Below are 20,632 nucleotides of genomic sequence, written 5' to 3'. Positions count from 1 at the left end.
GAAATTCCAACCTCCAAAATCCTTCATCCTTCATCTTCCTCCTGCATCTTCCTCCTTCAACTTTTACTTCTGAAGAACAGTTCTGAAGAAAAAGCCAAAATCCTAAGTTGAAGAAGGGATTCAAGTTTTTTTGAAGAAAAGGAAGGGATTCAAGTCTGTTTGAAGAAAAAATCTACAAGTTTGTGAAGGGATTCAAGTAGGTTTTACTTCTATCTCATCCCCCTAAACTTGTTTGATAAAAGTTTGTTTGATAAAAGTTTTTTGAAACCCTAAAATTTGTGAAAACCTAAAAAATCTGACGCAGATATGGTGATTGATCTTTCTTTTTTGACGCAAGTTTTTAGAAACCCTAAAAGTTTATAGAAATAATCTCTTATTGTTTGTTTGATAGAAGTTTTTAGAAACCCTAAAATTTGTGAATGATCTTTCATTTTTTGACGCAGATATGGTGAAAAGTAACAATACAAACAAGAAATCAAAGGGTGTGACTATCAATGAACCAACTTCCACCAGAGCTATATCAGAAAAGGAAAGACCTATAGCAGAAATTATGGCTAGAAGAACTAGTCCAAGAAAGAAGAAGGTATGTAACTGAAAAAAAAATAATTTGTTCTTGAAAATGTTTCTGGTAAATGTTTTTTATTCTGGTAAATGTTCTTTATCCTGGTAAAAAACAATTTGCTCTTGAAAATATTCCTGGTAAATAAATAAATTTCTGGTAAATGTTTTTTATTCTTGAAAGTATTTTGTTTTACTGTGATTTGGATTTGTCTAGTGTTAATGGTAATAATATTTTGCACAGTAAATTGTTTTTTTCCTGGTAAATAATTTTGTTTACTGCAAAATGTTTTGTTCCTTGAAAATATTTTATTGTACTGAAATTATTTTGTTCCAAGTGATAGGGATTTGTTCATGGGAATAATGTTTTGTACAGTAAATTGTTTTATTCCTGGTAAATCATTTTGTATACTGTCAAATGTTTTGTTCCTTGAAAATGTTTTTTGGTTCCTGGTAAAGATGACCATGCATTTGAAGTGTTTGTTGTAATGTGTGACACAACAGTCTTTCCTGGTTGGTAAATTTTTTACAGGTCGAAACTACTGAGAGCATTGAAGTAAAAGACAATGCAAAAGGCAAGAGAAAAGCTGCACCAGAAAGAGAAGAAAGCAGCAAAAAAAGAAAGGAAAGAAATCAAAAACTGAAGTTGGAAGCTCAACAGGTGAACGGAAAAATAGACCACCCAACCTTGCAGCACTGGTGCCGAAGGCTTATAAGTATGCCCTTCGAAATACATGGAGACAATTGAAGACCACTTATCCAAAGATGTCGACTAGACAGAAAGAGTTGTTAACCGCTACTCCATTCAAAAATTTGGTGATGGCTTTTGTTGAGGACAAAATAGATTGGGATAACATAAACAAACCCAACAAGACTATCTTTGAAATTCTCTGCCTCTATTCTAGTTCGACAGAAAGGTTTACATTGGCGGGGAAAGAAATGCAAGTGAAACCTGAAGATGTGGCCCTAATTCTAGGTATGCCATTGTCAAGAGAGGTGAGAGAAATCTTCCCTAAAAATAGATCACTAAAGCAGCCAGAAATAGATTTCTGTATGAAGTACTTTGGTGAAATCCCTGGATCGGTATCATGCATACAAATATCCAATGCCCTGAGAATTGCTGTCAACGGAGAGGTAGATGACATGGATGTGATCAGGCTGATCATCATGTCTATTTCTGCAAATGTTTTATTTGCTCCGCTATCAGGTTACGCGGTTCCAGTGCGTATTCTATTCAACTTGCAATCAATGGAATCAATTCAAACTTTGTGTTGGCCAACAGCAGTGCACTCATACCTAATCGATTGAATCAATAAGTACCCCAACGACCCACTGAAAGCTTCAGGGTGCCTTGTATTACTTCCTGTGAGTATGCTTTTTATCATTTAAATTCAAACTTAACTTCATGTGTCTCATACTCTATGTTTTTTATGGCTGTGGTTTTGCGAGCATACTCTATGTTTTGATCGAGAAGAGAGGTTTAGGGATGAGGTGCCTAGGATCGTGAGGTGGTCTTAGACAAATATAGATGATACATTTGACCAGAAGCTTGCAAATCTTACTGCAGAACAGGTATACATTTGATCAGTGTTAATGGGAAACTGTTTTTTTCTGGTAAATAAAAAATGAACCTTTAAATTGTTTTGTTCTTGGTAAATAAAAATATTACCTAGTAAATGTTTAGTTCCTGGTAAATAATTTCGTTTATTGTACATTAAATCAGGTTAGTGAATCATTTGTGTACCCACCAAATGATCAAGAAAAAGAGTTGCTGTCAGCCCCAAAGAACACAGAAGTGGTAGATGAATTGCTTCTCAAGATTGAACAGCTACAAAAAGAAAATGCTGAACTTAAAGAAAAACTGCGAGAAGCGTGCGAGGATAAGGATGATTCTTACAAAGCATATTCAGCATTCCTTCAAACCTTTTTAGTTCCTGTAGAAGAACAGGTTAGAGGAAAAGATGGCATGATCAAGGTTGCGGATAATGTGGAGGAGCTACACGCACAGAGGCGTAAGGGAAATAGTACGATGGAAGATCCAAAAGATGGGGAGAAAGAGAAAGAAGAGAAACAGAAGAAACAGGAGAAAGAGGAGAAAGAGAAAGACGAGAAAGATGAGGGGGAAAAGGGTGTAGAAAAAGATGATGAAGAGGGAGAAGAAGATGATGAAGGAGAAGAAAGTGAGGATGGGGGTATAGAAAAAGATGATGAGGAAGATGATGAGAAAGATGATGATGAGGAATAAGATGATGACAGTGACGAAGATGAAAAGGAGAAAGATGGAAGCGAGGATGGAAGTGGCAAAGAGGAAAAGGAGAAAGAGGAGAAAGATGAAAGGGAGGAAAAGAAAAATGATCAGAGTAATAAGTATCAACTTAAAGACAGTGACGAAGATGATAGCGATCGCAATGAAGATGGTAATGAAATAGTTTCTATTTTATTTTATATTCTCAGTAAATATTATTCTTTTTCGGTTTTATTTTTTATTCTGAGAAAGTATAATAAGTATGCTAAATGATGAAGGCGATGAGGGAGAGGAAGAAAAGAAAGGCAAGCTGAATGATGAAGGCAATGCTGAGATGGATGATGAGGATGAGGTTCGAATCAATTTGTCAAGTGAGGAGCCAGGGTGGGTGGATGATACTATTGAAAAAGAGATGCCTTACAAGAGAGGTAATGTTGGCAAATTATGTGGTGAAATAATTAAAGTTTTCGAGTTTGTTAAAACATTATTTTTCTGAATATACATTATTTGACAGAGAGTATGAAGGATGATACCAATGATTTCCCAAGTTTTGATCTTAACTTTGGGACGCAAATTATTGTATGGACTCCACCACCACAGCCGGACATGGGGAAGAGGGGAGATGAGGTTTGTAAAACAGCTGAAGAGAATTTCTCCGATATTGCAGAAATGGGGAGAGCATCGGTGGAAGAAGTATCCAAAAACTTGGATCATGTTGGAACAAGTAGAAAAATTACATCACCGCACGTCAACCCCCAAAACGAGTAGTATCGAAGACACAAAAAGGGTCAATTACTAAACCAACATCTCTTATCAAAAGGGTAAAGGATAATCCCAGAACACGAAAACAAACATCCAAAGCAGCAGCTGCCATTAAATTCCCTGTGATTGATATAGAGTCGATAACAATGAAGAAACAACTGAAAGAACCAATAAGTAACTGGAAAAAGGGAGGGTTATGGCCCTACGTCCAAGAGAAAGAAAAATCACTAATGCTAGAATTCATGACATACGGGTGGACAAGGTAAATAACTCAGTAACTGGTAAATAATTAAATGTCTGGTAAACAAAAAAATGTATGGTAAACAATTTGTGTAGTAAATGTATATCTTTCTGGAAAATAATTGTGTGGCTGGATTGAATTGTATGTACAGCCTCGAAGTGTGGAACAAGGACAAAGAACATTGCCTGAAAGCGAAAGATTTGGATGAACTTATGATGAATCGGGGATGTGACTCGCAAATCATAGACTGGTTTGAGGACCACCTGGCACAGGACGCCAGAGACGTGAACAAAAAAGTTATTTTCCTATCTTCATTGCTTTTTGTAAGTTTCCTTGTCAAACATATAATTAATTTTTAAATGGTGTTGAGTAAATAGTAGTCTAAAATATATAACGATTTGCAGACCTTGATCAAACAAGAGCGGAGTCAGGCAAATATTGAGGCCAATTTAAATCAGCGGCTGGAAGCGCAATACATCAAAGATCATACTACAACGTTGTGTGCGCCACTGAATACTCCGTACACAGATGACTCATTTGAGGGTCATCACTGGACTCTGCTTGTCTATGAATTCGAAGAGAACGAATGGAAGCACTACAACTCTTTGCAGCGTGACACTAACCTGGCTAACCAATGCAACAATAATGCAAAGAAATTTGCATCGCAGCTGGCAGAAACATTGATAAAGATGAAGTGCACACGCAAACGAAGTGGGCCTTACGCTAAAGAAAGGATGACGAAAAAGATATCCTATGTAAAGGAGGTTGACTGCCCTCAGCAAGGGGATAGGTGAGTCTAAAATTTGCTTCCTTACTTTAGTAGTTATTAAGTTTCTTTAAACTCAGATTTTATTTTTGAATCAAACAGTCCAGACTGTGGCCTCTACGTAATGCTCCAGTTGGAGGATATCTTCAACATAAGCAACCAGTCCAATTTTCCGGGGTCCTGCTCGCAGCTGGAAACTTATGCAGACAAAGCAATAAGAAAGAGGGTAAAAGTAACATTCAAAATTTTGGATGAATCAAAGGAGGTATGGAGAAGGATGATAAATGAAGGGTCATAAATAGTTGTTTAAGTGAAAATTATGGTTGTGTTTTTTAACTTTTACTAAGTACTGGAAAAAACTTGGAAAGTTTTGTTATTGTGAAATTTTTTAAGTTTTACTAAGTACTGGAAAAAACTTATGGTTGTGTTTATGTGAAACTTTTGTTAGTCAAAAATATGTTTGCACTGGAAAAAACTTGTTAATTTTCCATAAAAAATACCGGGAAAACAAAGAATTTCCGGTAAAGAAAAATATGTACTTGACATAACTTAGGAATAAATATTCTAAAATCCGGGAAAAATTAAACTTTCCGGTAAATAAAAATATGTACTCGACAAAACTTAAAAAATTTTCCCAAAAAATCCCGGGGAAAAAATAATTTCCAGTAAATAAAAAAATGTACTAGACAAAACTTAGAAAAAATCGCGGGAAGAAAAACAATTTTCGATACATAAAATAATTTTTGGTAAATAATAATATGTACTCGACATGACTTAGAAAAAATATATTCAGTACATATTTTTACTCAAAACACCACATGCCCAAGCTTGTGCAGAAGATTGTTTTTCCCAAAAACTTAGGAATTTTTCCCAAAAAAACTTAGAAATTTTTCGGAAAATCCATATGTACTGGACAAAACTTAGAAATTTTTCCCAAAAATTCCCGGGAAAAAAATAATTTCCGGTAAATAAAAAAATGTTCTAGTCAAAACTTAGAAAAAATCCCGGCGAAAAAAATAATTTTCAAAACATAAAATAATTTTCGGTAAATATAATATGTACTCGACTTAACTTAGAAAAAATATATTCTGAACATTGGAAAAACTTAAACTTTCCGGTAAATAATTAAATTTACTGGACAAAACTTAAACTTTCTGGTAAATAAAAAATGTACTGGACAAAACTAAAAGTTTCATATAATGCATTATGTTCAGGCACAATACACATTAACAAAATATAATATAATACATTAACTTTAAACACAAATACATTAAGTTCGACAAAAGATACAAAAAAATCAAAGCAGCACAAGGCTAAAATATGACTCTCTTCAAAAATTTGAAAAGCTCCAACACTGTAAATGCTTTTCAAAGTTGTAGAGTGCCCCTAGTTTTTGCTGCTGATATAAAAATGATTTCAATCACTAAATCGCTTCGTTGCACGAAGCACGGTTGTGATAAGAGAGCTTTTTACACCTACCGCATATCCGCTGTCTCTTTTTAAAGTTTCCAGAAATTTCAATTCTTACAGAACGTGGTCTGCCCGGACGTTTCTTGGTTAAAGGAGGAAGTATCTTGCTGGCTTCCTCAAACGTTTTTGGTTGATCGAAAGATGGGACAGGGTTTATGGAATGACTATAAGTCTTACAGTATGCATCCGTTGTAACAGCGGGATCAAAAAAGGATGATGAATCACCTCCATGCACTTTAATACACAATATGGCATGCTCACAAGGGATACCTTGGACTTGCCACTTACGACATGTGCATATAAGAGCCCCAAGGTCCACAGAGTGACTCGGCATGGACATTACTTCATACACAAATTTACCTGATTGTATGCACTTCCAGCTACAGGCAACGTTGAATCTAGACTGCATTTTTTCCTTGACCTTAGGGCACAAGAAAGAGTCCCAAGTTTCCGACTCAGTTCTTCTTGCATTCATCATGTTCATAATTGTAATCCTCAACATATCTAGCATTACGGTTATCGGAAGAACTCTCTCATCCCTTATCCACGAATTGAAGGATTCCGAGAGCGAAGAACATATTAAACCGTACCTTTTTCCTGGAAAGAAAACATCAGCCCAATGTTCCGGATTTACAGAGTGAAGAAATGCATCCACGGCATTGCCACCCATGACTACGAGTTCAGAAGTGTACTTCTGAAAATCCGATATAGTAAGGGTTCTAGCCGCCTTAAACATGAGGGATTGGAAATAGTCCGACTTCTTCGCACCATTCTTTACACGTACATTCAAATTGTTTCTTAGATGCCAAACGCAGAATGAATGGTGCGCGGTTGGGAAAATGTTCGAAACTGCATTTATAATACCATTGTGCCTGTCCGACATAAAAGTCAAAGACTCACTAATATCAACCATTTTCGCCAAGTTACAAAAAAACCAGGTCCAGTTTTGATCATTTTCTACATCAACGACAGCATAGGCGAGAACAAAAAAACCTGCAAAGTACATATCGCAGTAGGAAGAACAGGAAATTAATTCATATTTCAGCCTAAATATTTAGGTTAGGAAACAACAAAAAAGCCAGAAAATAAAAATGTGTACCGGACGAAAAATATTGGTAAAATACTTACCATCATTGCCATTCTTCGCTACAGCTGCAAGAATGCACCCATTGTATTTCGTTTTCGCAAAAGTACCATCAACAAATATCAATGGGCGGCAGTGCTTGAAACCTTGGATGCATGCTCCAAGAGCAATAAATATTCGAACAAAATGGTGGGAATCTTTATCAACTTGAAGATCAATTACACTATTAGGGTTAGAACGTGATAGAGCATCAACATACCAGATGAGTTTGGCATAAGAATCAGCTTCCTCCCCATAGGCCAAAGAAATACTCCTGTTTCGAGCCTTATATGAATAGTAGTAGCTGAGTTGAATTCCATAGTCTTTCTTGAAAGATGTGACAATGTCTTTAGTACTTTTGGTCGGATTCTCCCTAATGTCATCGACTATTAATAAGCTAACAGTTTCGATTGATAATCTTGGCTTATTCTCTGACATTATAAAGTCTTGACATGTGTGCACAGGGTTGTAAGCTTTTAGAACAAACATTGACCTTGACTTCAGAGGAGCCACAGCGTGAATGGTCCAAGAACATTTTGGGGATTTGCATACGCAAGTAATACGATCAAGATCATTCTTCAAATAATTAAAATTGTACTCGTGCTTTATGGAATATCGTCCAAGTGCATTTCGAAAGGCGTTGGCGCCTCTAGGGAATTCCTGACCCAAATGTGTAAACACCTCAGGCCAGCTAGCAGACCTTAGAGGTTCAGCCCTGACAATGGCAGTAGATGCATCCTCAACCGTGAGAGAGGAATTTCTTGAAAAATCCCGTGGGAGACTGCACAAAACAAAACTATTTACTCACAATATTTTTGTTTTCGAATAAATCAGAACAATAAACTAAATATCAATACAAGAAAAACATATCATTGGCAGGAGAAAATTTAACTTAGGTAAGGAAACAGTTTTGTTTTCGGTAAACAAAAATATTTACTGACCATATTTTTGTTCACGGTAAACAGAAATATGTACTCATCAAAATTTTAAGTATTCATGTATACTGAACCATAAAACTTTTTTATTTACCGTAAAATAAGGGATGGTTATCAGTACACAACAAACAACAATATGTAATGAATTCCACACATACTTATTAGACATTTGTTTCTGGTTCATATAAATGGCACGGGTAAATTATTATTAGGTAAGGAAACAGTTTTGTTCTTGGTAAATGGAAATATGTACTCACCAGAGTTTGAATTCCGGTAAATGAAAATGTGTACTCACCAAATTATAATTTTAAGTAAAACAATACCGAAACAGTAAAGTTCAAATTAGTTCCAAACTTACTTATTAGATACTTGATTGTGGTTCATCATTTCAGATGATGTTGCAGCAGAAGTAGATGAAGTATAGCCGAAAAAATCACGCTCCAACCTGGATAGAGAGAAAAAATAAAGAAGGTATGAAACGATAATGTACAGAAAAGAAAAAAAACTTTCAATATGCATTGTATACTGTTACAACTAAGTTGAAGTTTGTTTCACCAGAGAGGACGTCGTGCAACAATGTCCCCAGAAAGCATTCCTTCAATATCCATTGTATACTGTAGGGAAAAGAAAAATAAAGAAGGTATGGAAAGATAATGTACAGAAAAGAAAAAAAATCCTTTCACTTTGTCTGTCATTTTGGAATGTCCAAGTTTCAACATAGATTTAGATGAGTAGTTGTTTATTTACAAATGGCATTATCATCTTCCTTAAAAGAACAAATGGAATATTCAGCTTCCTTAAAGTCTATCATTGAAGACAAATAGGATTTGCTCATTTAAGAGGCATTACCTGAAAATGTTGGAAGATAAGAGCAGATTCTGGTTGGAAGATATTAAGACAGTCGGTGGTATAAATAGGTTGGAAGATGAAATTTAAAAACTTTTGAAAGTGAATACAGAAAGAGCGGGATCCCAAAAATTTCGCCAAAATTTTTGGCAAAATGGGCGGAAAACTCAGAGAAAATGGAGGATAATTTAGAGAGAGAAAGAAAAGGAAAGAAGGAAGAAGAAGGTTGGCGCGAAATGGAAGGAATGATGTGATTGGCCAGTGAGATATGGACGGGTATTTAATGATCCCTCAAAAATCGTGGGAGAGAGAAGGAGCTAGGTCAAGTCGAGGGGCAAGAAAGGAAGAAAATAAAAAAAAATATATATTTTCCCTGACATTAGGACCTGCACCGAATTTTTAGGCAACTTAGGATTTTTTTTCCTTTTACCCCCCACTTTTTGGACCCCTAGCTCAAAAATCCGATAATTTAGGATGTTGGAACATACGGGGCCTGAATGATCCCCTTAAACTTAAAGAAGTCATTCAATTTGTTAAGAAAAGTAATCTTTCTTTGTGTGGTATCGTTGAATCACATGGGAATATTGCTAATAAAGACAAAATAAAGAGAAAGTTACTGCCTTCTTGGCAATGGATTACTAATCATGATTATTATTATTTTTTTTGCAAAGATCAACAACAAACTTAAGGGAGCCTGACCCAAGGAACAACAAAAGCAAAAAGCTAAAAAACCAATCCCAAATCAACAACAAAATCACGATTATGATCCTATTGGGAGAGTGTTAATTTTGTGGGACCCTGGCCAACTGGCCTAGTTGACATAAAGCTTATAGCTATGACTACTCAATGTATAACAATACTTGCTACTTTGAAAGATGGGAAAGGTTTTCTTTTTAGCTGTGTATATGCATTTAATGGGGCAGCAGCTAGGACAACACTTTAGTCTGAGTTGAGAAGACTTCATTCTTCACCTTCCTGTTCTTTAATGCCGTGGTTGATGATGCACCCGAAAAGGTTGCACACCCAAGCGGAGGTATCAAGTAGTAATCCAGCAAAGCCGGGATCGATCCAAGGATAGGAAGGTAATTTGGATATCGAAGGGTCTTATCCCTCGATCTAGATATTAAAAGCTAACTTAGACAAAAACGAAAAAGAACAAGGATAAATGGGGGCTTGATCGAATAAGAAACGAAGAAAGATAACAAGTTAAGCTACTAAATAATATAAGTAAACGGGCGAAAGAGATTCGAGAGAAAAGTCGGAGGAACAAGAGCCGGGAGACGGCAAGACTCGATTCGGTTAATCATCGATCGAAAGGGATACTTCGATCCACAAGGTTGAAAGTAACAAACACTAAGTATCTACTCGCATGAAAATGTACTTAACTTCACCCACATTGACAATCCTAAGCATCATGTGTCTAACTAAGCATAACCGATCAAACGTCACTAAGCATCGACTATCAAACTTATACACACTACCTAATGAATTGCAAATGAACAAGTATGACACTAATAAATATAATACGTCAAACTAAGTATAATTGATCAAAGATTAGTAAGTATCGATTATCAAACTAAGTACGCACTATCAAACTTTGTGTCAATAGACGATTAAGATCAAGGCTTCTAGTTTATAAAACTAGACGAAGTCAATTAAACTCACATGTAAACAAATAATAAGTCATTCATCACATTCAAATCATGCTTCAAGAGTATCCGAATACAAGAGTAATGTGTCGAAGTCCGGGAATCCATAATGATAAATCTACAACTATGTATGCTTCGATCTAATGTTCCAAAGTATAATTGATATTCAACTCCTAAGGTGATGTCCATAAGCACTACGTATATCCGGAGATCATACCTAGTCAAACAAACGTCATTATCGGTTAATCCCGAGTCAACGAAAGTGTTGCCTAGTCGCCTAACTATGTGAAGTGCATCACAAGACACATGAAATTATGACTTAGACTACAATCGATATCGAATACTTCGTTTCGTCTATTAACTATGCGAAGTGCTTGACAAGACGCATGAAAATACGATCAAAACGAGAATCGAAATAAATGAACATCAATTTATAATTAGAACATCAAATCATATTAAACATAATCACGAATTCATCACATTTCATTTTATATAATCGACACACTAAAGTTAGCTAAACATGGTGAATGAATATGAAATGGAAAGAAAATGATGAGAGAATCCCCCTTTTTCGATGTGGTTCGAGGCTAAGATCGTCGGAAAATATGAGTCTTTAAAGTGCAGTCGATCTCCCCTTAGCAAATTCTGGGTTCCCCATAGGCGACCACCATCATCTTCTCCATTTATCACAAACCTCCATTAAAGCTAAACCCTAGCCTTCTCTCTCTAGCAATTTCTAACCCAAAATCAAATCAAACCACATGAGAAGCTAGCCACGGATGAGGGGAACAAAAGCCCTAAGGTTTCGGACCAAGATAGTGATCGGAAAGCTCTTTAAAAGTCCGTCCAAGATATGATGAAATCCGGTCAAAATCCATGGAATCCGGCCAAAATGTGTTGTCCCGGCGAAAAGGCCACTCTCCCGAGCCGTGAGCAGCTACCCCTTGCACGTCCCGAGCTGAAGAACACCCGAGCAGCTGCTAGAAGATGGCGTCCCGAGCTGATGAGCGACCAGAGCAGCTGTCGTTCCGTGCCTGGAGCTGCTGGTTCGTGAAGAACCCGTGCCTAGAGCTACTTTCGGAGTTGCTGATTTCGTTGGGTCCGTGCTGCTACTGTGGAAGCTCCCACGGCTGCCTTACCCGAGCTCTTGTAGTGCCGGCCTTGCTCTTGCTCTTTCTCTAGCTCAAACTCTCTAACTCAAGAACACTCGCAAACCCTATCCTTCCTAATCTCTCTCCTCCCAAAACCTCTTTTCCAAGATAGAAGATGATGAATAGTAGCCTAAACTACTAAAACCCTAGAGTCCCTTGACTTAGTCAATTCATTTAGACTTTGTTGACTCCAATCAATAAAGAGAAGGTGCTCATATAATTCCTCCTTGTCATTCTTCTTTGGGCTCGTGTGGGCTTTGGACTTGGTTTAGAAACCAAGAGGTGCTTCCATCCTTGTCTCTATATCTTCAAATTGTCACAAAGGACTAAAATATCCTCGGACTTCTTTCTTTCATAACTTCCCGTCCAAACTCGGAATTGACTTCCGTTTTCACCGTCGGACTCGTCATTGCCTCCACTTGTAATTTGATTAGCTTGAAGTCATTTTCTCTCGTTTTGGGCACATGAAATGATAGTGGTAATTTGCTCCTTTTATTTCGAATCACACGCTTAACTCAAAAATAAGTACCTAACATGAAAAACACATAAAATATTATTGATAACACTTGAAAAGGACTAATTAGTCTAAAGTTTAGCGGATACTAGAGATGGATGACGATGGAAGATTCCCGAGAATGTCGACTTCTTTATGATAGAACCTCTCAAACACTTCCACAATTGTTTCTTGCTCGATGAACATACACACAAATACGCATATATACAATCACATCACTCACACAAAAGAGCTAGCATGCTCAAACATAACATGAACACCTTTATTCATCATTCATTTTTTTTCTTTTAGTCTTTTTTTTCATTCATTTTTTTTCATTTTTTTTCTTTTATTCATAACACAAGATCACATAAAACAAACATAACTCACACAATACTATATTCTTGCAATCAACTTTTTCCATTTCATACTTGCTTTGACATTCTTCATTCTTTTCTTCTCATGTCTTCATTCTCGGGATATAAGATGATGGAGTATCCGCCTTCCTCTAGTTGACACTCTTATTGGGTTTCTTGGACTACAAGGGCAAGGTTAATTCGCTATCCTAATGTCACTCCTAGTGGCTAAGAAAGTTGACCACACGAGATCAAATGAGCTCTTTTATAAGTTACGAGGTTGAGTAGCTCTTCATTCTACTCGGAGTTAGTGCGGAAGAATACACTCGAAGGACAATTTAGGTTTTGAGCTCTCACATGGGTTAAGCCTCCACTAATGACTACTATAGGTCTCTTAGAGATGTTTCTTCTTCACTAAGATGTTACTCCCATAGTATAACACAAACACTCAAAGACTCGACTTTCATGCAAAGACCATTAACAATCACAAAACTCATCAACTCGACACATATGCATCAACATTCTTAAAACTATCACTATAATCACATGCAAATGTACTCAAAATGTTCAAAAGTTTTTAAATTTTGGCTAATTTGAACCCTTTTGTCTTTGAAAGCCATGGTCATGCATTGGTTATGGTTATATCCCGCATCCCCAAACTTAAAACTAACATTGTCCTCAATGTTCTAAGCATACACTCACCAAAAGACAAAGAGGCACATCAATTTAAAGAGAAGAGGAGAGAGATATTACCATAACCGAAGGAGATAAAGGATGATACTACCAAGACTCACGTATAAAGAGGTTCCAAGTTGATACCAAGCTCGCGCCATCCCCAAACTTGGAACAAACCACGCCTTAGAAGTAAAACATATAAGAAATGCTCCTAAATATCCAAAAATATAATGAGAATGAAGCACATAAAAGACATGACCATATACAAATCTACCACTAACGCGGGTATACACGATTACATTGAGCTATGCAATTAGCCTTTGATTCTCTTGTTTTCACACAAGAACACGAGTTATGTCTCGCGGAGGGTTTCCAGAGATGCTACCCACAAACATCAAAGGTCACCTTAATCGGCTAACGATCATATAGCAAAAGACGGAAGATTTGGGGGTCAACCCAAAGAAAGCTATATACACATGGTAATCGTCTCACAACTATGTACAACCTATAACGTGCAAGTGAGACGAAAAGCGAAAAGAAACCATCCCCAAACTTAGTGGATGCACGATCCACTAAGTTAGCATAAACGCTAGGGGCGACGACTAAAAAGTCATCAAAAGGGTCTACATATAAGTGAAGGGAGAGGAGGTCAGTTGAAGGCAAAAAGTCAAACTCAAGCTTAGTGGATAAAACATCCACTAAGTCCCTAGACATGCTAGGGAAGACGTCCGAAGTGTCCCAAAAGGGGTCAACAACCGAGTCTGAGATCACGTGGAAGGTCGAACTAGACTCAAAGGGTAAGGCAATAGGCTCGGGGACCAAGTCAAGGTCCATAAGTTCCTTAGGTAAATAATCGAACAAGCTATCCGCTATCTCTTCAACTACTATGTTATCGACATCCTTAAAGGCATCGGGGGCCTCAAAGTTAGGCATAACACCTTCCATTCTACATAACTCATCCAAGTAATCACCAAGTGCTAAAAATTGGAAAGTTCAATAACGTGTGATCCCCAAACTTACTCATAGAGCTATCATCCTGAACATTACATCTAATGTAGTCTGATCATGGTGAGATGACAATGGTCGAGGGAGTGAGCAATTAGGGTCATCGGTCAATTCCATCTCAAAAGGTCTATCAGGAGCTTCTTTGACATTTAACTTAAGACTAGAGTCAGGTGTATTACTCTCACCATCATTCATAGTCTCCTCTTGAGTTTGGGGTGCGCAAACCCCTTCCTCGTCGATGATAGGCTCCGACTCAATTCTATCAAAAATATTGAGAATCCATTCCGTGATCTCTTTTATATCTCGATTGAATCTGGTTTGGTACTCTAAAATTGCTTGGAGAGTGTCTTCAGACATCTCCTCGTAATAAGGCACATGAGTATAACTAGACGAAGACTCTCGCGGAACACGGATCATGGCACAATACTCGGTCAAATGGTCTAAGCTCGCACAAATAGCACAAACCGGGTTAATGGTCTTCAAGGTCCTTTCTTCACTATGTTCATGTATATACATAGACTCGACTCTTTGAGTGGAATCATCGAGTCAGTAATTGTCATCACTAAGTGAACCGTTCATAAATGCTTGTCGATAGTCACGAAGACTTCAACGTGGTCGATCAATACTAATAGAACTACGGTTATCATCAAATGAGAAATCCATACATGAAGGTGTTGTCATCCCAAATTCTTGTCGATAGTCTCGAAGACTCTTACGGGGTTGATTACCCTCATGCTTATAATCCCTAAAAGCATATTCATGACGAGTCTGACCGACTTCATACATCCGTCGATATTCACCCATGGTAATGTAGTCGCAGCGGAAATATAAAGACGGTAAATAAAGTAAACGAAGAACGATAAATAACTGTAAATAAACTAAACTTTATTAAACTTCAAGGGGTTTTTCTCTACAATATGAATATCAAAATAGACTAGACCTCCTTTTATAGGATAATAGACTTTCCTAGATAGACTCAAACTGGGATTCCTAAATATTAAAGATATTTAAAACATAGAAACTCCTAAATAATAGAAATACCAACATAAAGTAATTTCCTAATCCTAAACTAACTAGGACCACTAACGTGCACTACAAAAAAATAGTTTATTGCCGACGCCTGTTCCCGACAGTTTATTGTGCAACGTCGGTTATAAAAGATATAGCCGACGGTTGCATCCGTTTTTGTCGGCTGTAGTCATGATCTGCCGATGGTTTCGTATAAAACCGTCGGCATAAGCCACACCCGGTGAATGTCCGGGATTTTCATTTTCTGACCGCATTGTCGACGATGTTAAGAATCCGTCGGCGGTGGTAATTGGCGACGACTTTTTCCATTCCGTCGGTATGGTGTTGGCGCGGATTTATTTATTTTGGCGGAAAAAATTCGAGTGGGGGGGGGGGAATTTTTGCGAAAATATACTACCGACGGAATACTTTTGCGGCGTCGGTGGTATTTGTATCCGTCGACCGTTTTACTTTATTTCGTCGCTATAGTTTTGGAGCGAAATTTATTTGGCAGAAATAATTTCCGCGAAATTTTATATGGCCGACGGGTTTTATTATTTGGTCGCTAGACCCAAACAGCCCTTACCTAGCTTTCTTTTTTCTCCCTCTCCGTTTCTAATCTTCTCTCTTTCTCCCTTGCGAATTCGATTCATTTCGAAAACCCTAGCTCTGTCTCTCTATCTAATTCACCAACAACAAACACAACCCGGTAAGTTCTCTCTCCCTCTCTTGGTAACTCTATCTCTCTATCTAACTATGTCTCCCTCTCTCTCTAACTCGATCTTTCTCTCTCTCTCCAGAGATTTGTGTTTGAATAGTTAACTAGGATTTTCCTGAATTCTAGGGTTTTCTAGTGGTTTATTCAATTTGACAATTTTCTAGGGTTTTGTAGTGCTAGATGATTTAGGGTTTATAGCTTATCATTGTTATCCCCAATTTCTTCTCTTAATCAAGGTATGGCCTTTTTTAATAAGTTGGGAATTTTTACATTCAACTGAATTCAATTCATTATACTAGAATAGCTAATTTTTACATTCTACCCACTCTTATTATATGCACCCGCATCTTCATCAAGTTTTGGACAGCAGCAGCTATGATATTACTCTATCTCTACCCCTCTCTCCCTCTCTCTCTATATATATATACATGTCTTCATCTTTTGTTAATTAATTTGAGGTCTGTTATATGTTCCTTTATCAATTGATTTTCTACCAAGATTAATTTTGTTAGATAGTGATCCTTTTGTGATTTAATTGATGTACCCACGTTGCTAGATGATTTAGTTTTCTAGGATTTTGTAGTGCTAGATGATTTAGGAAGAGAAGAATTTTGGTTCATCATGAGAAATTCCAGTTTGTGAGGGAGAGCACCTTGTTGACAGAGTGATGAAATCTTAAATTATGAAAGTGGGTGGAGAATAATACGGAGTATCTGTTATGCAAATCAAATCTGATCTAAGAATAAGAGAGAGAGAGACCAAAAGTAGAAATGTTCATAGTGTCATATGCCTCGAACGCAAACTGAGTTACATAAAGTTTGGTATCATATGCATATTTTATCCCTTATGGAAGTTATAGGATTGTTGCATAATGGGCATAATAGTGTATGGCAAAATATGGCTTGTCGCACTTATCCTACCAGTCTAGGACCAACTCTGAATATCAGGTCGCGTTTTTTCCTCAACGTAGCCCAGTGCAAAAAGTTGCTAAAAGATTTGGGATTGAACTATGTTAAAATCGATGCGTGTCCGAACGATTGTATGTTGTACTACAAAGAAAATTCTGGGCTTGAGAAGTGTACTAGGTGCGGTGAGTCTCGCTATAAGGATGAAAATAAAAAGAAACCTGCAAAGATTCTTCGCCACTTCCCCTTGAAACCAAGATTGCAAAGATTGTACATGTCATCAAACACTACAACAGATATGAGATGGCATGATGAAGTTCGCGAAAAAGATGGGGTGTTAAGGCATCCTGCAGATTCTGAAGCTTGGAAAGATTTCGATGTTAAGAATCCGACCTTTGCTGCAGATCCAAGAAATGTGAGGTTGGGTTTGGCAAGTGATGGCTTCAATCCCTTCCGAACAATGAGCATTTCACACAGCACGTGGCCGGTGGTACTTGTTCCTTACAATTTACCACCGTGGTTGTGCATGAAACAACCTCATATGATACTTTCATTGCTTATACCCAGACCTCATAGTCCTGGAAATGACATAGACGTGTATTTGAGGCCGTTGATCGATGAACTCAAAGAATTGTGGGAAGAAAGGGTAGACACTTATGATGCTTCTCAAAATGAAATATTCAGAATGCATGCGGGTTTATTGTGGACCATAAGTGATTATCCGGGACTTGCCATGCTATCAGGTTGGAGTACTAAAGGTAAAATGGCATGCTCAACATGTCGTGAGCAAACATGTCATAGATATTTGTCTAATTGGCGGAAGACATGTTATATGGGTCATAGGCGGTTTCTACCTTCGAATCATAGGTTTCGTAAGATGAAAAAGGAATTTGATGGAACTATTGAACGAAGACCACCTCCAAACCCTCTGTTTGGCACTGATATCTTGCAAAAGCTAAGAGACTTGCCACATGTATTTGGTAAAAAATTTGAGGAGAGTTTGAGTGGTGATGTTGGTTGTAGAAAAAGAAGAAGAGTTACGAAACAAGCAAATGTTATGCCGGATAACTGGAAAAAACTCAGCATTTTTTACAAATTCATCGAGTAAGTCTGATTTAGAAACAATATTCCGTTTATGTAAATTTCTAAGATGGTCAAGATGGTAAAATTTTTATTCCATTTGCAGCATTCACAAAGAATTCGTAGCGATCCAATACAAAAAGTTGAGTCCCCTTGCAATTCAAAGAAAACACGTAGAGGAATTCGCTCAGTGGTTTAAGGATCATCTTCAAAAATTAAAGGGAGCTAAACAGTCATATCCCGAAGAACTCGACATCCTTGCTGCTGGTCCACTTCCACGTGTTCTACGATTCAAGGGTTATACAATTAACGGATACAATTTCAACACTATTGCAAAAGAAATGGGGAAGACGACGCAAAACAGTGGTGTGGCTCTTGACGCGAGTCAAACCTTTTTCTCAAGTGCAAAAGATTCAAATCCAGTTGATGCCGTCTTAACACATTATGGGCGTGTAACTGACATACTTGAAATTACATATCCACGAGATCGTCGATTTGTATTATTCAAGTGTGACTGGGTTGACGTCAATAAAAACAAAGGTTTAAAGGTGGATCAATTTGGTTTTACACTTGTTAACTTCTCTCGCTTGTTGTCAACCCAAAATGAAGATCCTTATGTGTTGGCATCTCAAGTCAGCCAAGTGTTTTATGTTCAAGATCCGATTGAACTCAATTGGCATGTTGTGGTAAAAAATAGACCCAGAGATACTTACGACTTGAATGACAATAAAAATGATAACATGCCACTTGATAGTGAGTTAATTCTTGAGCATACAAATGTTTGTGATAATGAAGATGAAATCAATGAGGGCGTGCACAATGGTACGATGAATGATGACAAAGACAATGAAGAAATTGAAGACAACGAAGACAAAGATGAGGAGGAGGAGGAGGAGGAGGAAGAAGAGGAGGAAGAGGAGGAAGAGGAGGAGGTGGATGAGGAGGAAGAGTACGTACATAATGAGGCTGAAAGTGAGGAAGACGGCGATGATGACCAAGAGGATGATGACTCTTTTGTTTAGTTATTTCTTTTTATTCGAGAACAATATGATTTAGTTGTTTAATTGTAATTTGAGAACTTCAAGATTTACTTCAGAATTATTTCGATTAGTTGTTTCTTTTTATTCGAAAAAATATGATTTAGTTGTTTAATTGTAATTTGAGAACTTTATGCTTTTTTATCATTATTATTCGTTGTATTCGAAAACCGTACGAATTCTAATGTTCCGTATTTGTCTAAAAGCACAAATGACAGAGTTCATGAATCTCATGCGATCACAGGGTGTTGGTTCGTCATCACAGGTAAATTAACTCATTCTTCTCACATATGTTAGCTTTGTATGTCGTCGTTTAAACTTATTTTGATGGTTTCTTTGTATTTTAGTTGGAACAGGGGCAGTAGGCAAAACTTCATCTCAAATTTAGCTTGGATTACTTTTGTTTAAGGTAAATACTTTATGCAGTTTACTATTTGATTTTCATAACGCGATTTCCATGAATCTGGAACAAGTGATTCCGTGTAGTTCATAGAAATGCTTAGAACCACACTTTTTGTCATAGTTTACTATTTGATTTTCATAACGTGATTTCCATGAATCTGGTGGAAGTGATTCCGTGTAGTTCATAGAAATACTTAGAACCACACTTTTTGTCATAGTTTACTATTTGATTTTCATAACGCGATTTTTGTGACAGTTTATTATGTGATTTTCGATATCTGTCGAAATAAAAGAACAGGCCTATTTCCACACAAATGAAGGCTATCAAAACAACCATAACCTCATGTTGACCCTAATATTAGGGTACTTGTGTCTCAGAGTTCAGCGGGGGACTTCTACTGTATTTCTATCATAATATTTATTCAAATGCAGAACTAAAGAGATGAACTAAACATGACACGAAATTTAAAGCAGGAATGAATCTAGAGATGGATAAGAAAGCCATAGTCTTTAGCTCTACTGAATAAATGTCCAGAAATTTCAAGCAGGAATGAATCTAGAGATGGATTAGTTAGTTTTTTGGTTTTATTGGATGGATTTATGAGTCTTATGAAATGGGCATCTCTGCTAATTGCTCGATTGCTTCTTTGTGCAGGTCTTTGGTGTTTCATAGAAGAAGAAATGATAAGATAGTTGTTGATTCTTGATGTTAGACAATGTGTGTTTTGAAATCTTTCGCAATTTTAAGTTTTCAAACCTTTCATGGTTTTCTTTTTGTTAGACAATATGTGTTATGAAAACAATGGCTTGTTCTTAGATGTGTATTACAAATTTTGATAGTTATGCAGGTTATTGTTCATTATGTTGCTGCACTTTATGAATTAACGGGTGCAGCAACGGGTATAAAAAACAGATTTTAAAAAAAAAATTGTTATATACTGCCGACGGAAATTAAACCGTCGGCCAAACAAATAGTTGCCGACGGTTTTTTTAAATCCAAGCCGTCGGCATGGGGCAATAAATTCGCGGGAAATGAGATTCCCGGGAAATTAATTTTCTTACCGCCGACGGAAATAGAGTTAACAAAAACCTCGGCAAAATATCTACCGACGCACTGTTTCCGTCGAGACGTTCGTCGCGGGGTTACTTCCCGACGCCCTTTCTGCCGACCGTTTCCTGCTCGTCGGCAAATACTTCTGCCGACGAG

General features: G+C 37.2%; 3 protein-coding genes across 5 annotated transcripts; 2 read left to right on the top strand and 1 right to left on the bottom strand.

Annotated features, from left to right (window-relative positions):
• Positions 1–2,524: 2,524 nt before the first annotated feature.
• On the top strand, positions 2,525–3,571 carry LOC147549096 (uncharacterized). Its single transcript, XM_086668225.1, has 4 exons — positions 2,525–2,582; positions 2,805–2,975; positions 3,082–3,231; positions 3,318–3,571. The coding sequence occupies exons 1-4, from the start codon at positions 2,525–2,527 to the stop codon at positions 3,569–3,571; spliced, it is 633 nt and encodes a 210-aa protein (XP_086524351.1).
• A 2,227-nt stretch (positions 3,572–5,798) lies between these two features.
• LOC147549095 (protein FAR1-RELATED SEQUENCE 4-like) lies at positions 5,799–8,718 on the bottom strand. Of its 3 annotated transcripts, none has more exons than XM_086672315.1 (5): positions 8,656–8,718; positions 8,459–8,545; positions 7,764–7,946; positions 7,171–7,538; positions 5,799–7,035 (listed from the first exon to the last, which is right to left on the bottom strand). In XM_086672315.1, exons 1-5 carry the CDS (start codon positions 8,706–8,708, stop codon positions 5,996–5,998), a joined length of 1,731 nt encoding a protein of 576 aa, XP_086528441.1. In that variant the 5' UTR covers positions 8,709–8,718; the 3' UTR covers positions 5,799–5,995. The 3 variants fall into 3 exon arrangements, with proteins under 3 accessions (XP_086528441.1, XP_086528442.1, XP_086528440.1); XM_086672316.1 differs by having other exon boundaries at positions 7,171–7,439; XM_086672314.1 differs by having other exon boundaries at positions 7,171–7,946.
• An 8,180-nt stretch (positions 8,719–16,898) lies between these two features.
• LOC147549094 (uncharacterized) lies at positions 16,899–20,098 on the top strand. The gene is made up of 4 exons (XM_086668224.1): positions 16,899–18,010; positions 18,093–18,808; positions 19,230–19,288; positions 20,081–20,098. The coding sequence occupies exons 1-4, from the start codon at positions 16,899–16,901 to the stop codon at positions 20,096–20,098; spliced, it is 1,905 nt and encodes a 634-aa protein (XP_086524350.1).
• Positions 20,099–20,632: the final 534 nt, after the last annotated feature.

Source organism: Eschscholzia californica, unplaced genomic scaffold (genome assembly GCF_041429995.1).
Source record: "Eschscholzia californica isolate CP2 unplaced genomic scaffold, dmEscCali1.0.p SCAF_3, whole genome shotgun sequence".
Lineage (NCBI taxonomy): Eukaryota > Viridiplantae > Streptophyta > Magnoliopsida > Ranunculales > Papaveraceae > Eschscholzia > Eschscholzia californica.
The sequence above is the reverse complement of the archived record's forward strand: the minus strand, read 5'-3'. Positions and strand labels throughout refer to the sequence as shown.

What these genes read in the sequence shown, in the direction of transcription:
- LOC147549096 (XM_086668225.1), top strand. Translation starts at nt 2,525, where the DNA reads ATGATCAAGGTTGCGGATAATGTGGAGGAGCTACACGCACAGAGGCGT. An exon ending in TAGCGATCGCAATGAAGATG is followed by an intron (nt 2,976 to 3,081) that starts GTAATGAAATAG and finishes TAAATGATGAAG; the next exon opens with GCGATGAGGGAGAGGAAGAA. An exon ending in AGAGATGCCTTACAAGAGAG is followed by an intron (nt 3,232 to 3,317) that starts GTAATGTTGGCA and finishes ATTATTTGACAG; the next exon opens with AGAGTATGAAGGATGATACC.
- LOC147549095 (XM_086672314.1), bottom strand. Translation starts at nt 8,708, where the DNA reads ATGGATATTGAAGGAATGCTTTCTGGGGACATTGTTGCACGACGTCCT. An exon ending in CACAATCAAGTATCTAATAA is followed by an intron (nt 7,947 to 8,458) that starts GTAAGTTTGGAA and finishes TGTTTTGTGCAG; the next exon opens with TCTCCCACGGGATTTTTCAA. An exon ending in AGCGAAGAATGGCAATGATG is followed by an intron (nt 7,036 to 7,170) that starts GTAAGTATTTTA and finishes TGTACTTTGCAG; the next exon opens with GTTTTTTTGTTCTCGCCTAT.
- LOC147549094 (XM_086668224.1), top strand. Translation starts at nt 16,899, where the DNA reads ATGGCTTGTCGCACTTATCCTACCAGTCTAGGACCAACTCTGAATATC. An exon ending in ATTTTTTACAAATTCATCGA is followed by an intron (nt 18,011 to 18,092) that starts GTAAGTCTGATT and finishes TTCCATTTGCAG; the next exon opens with CATTCACAAAGAATTCGTAG. An exon ending in CAATGAGGGCGTGCACAATG is followed by an intron (nt 18,809 to 19,229) that starts GTACGATGAATG and finishes TTTGTCTAAAAG; the next exon opens with CACAAATGACAGAGTTCATG.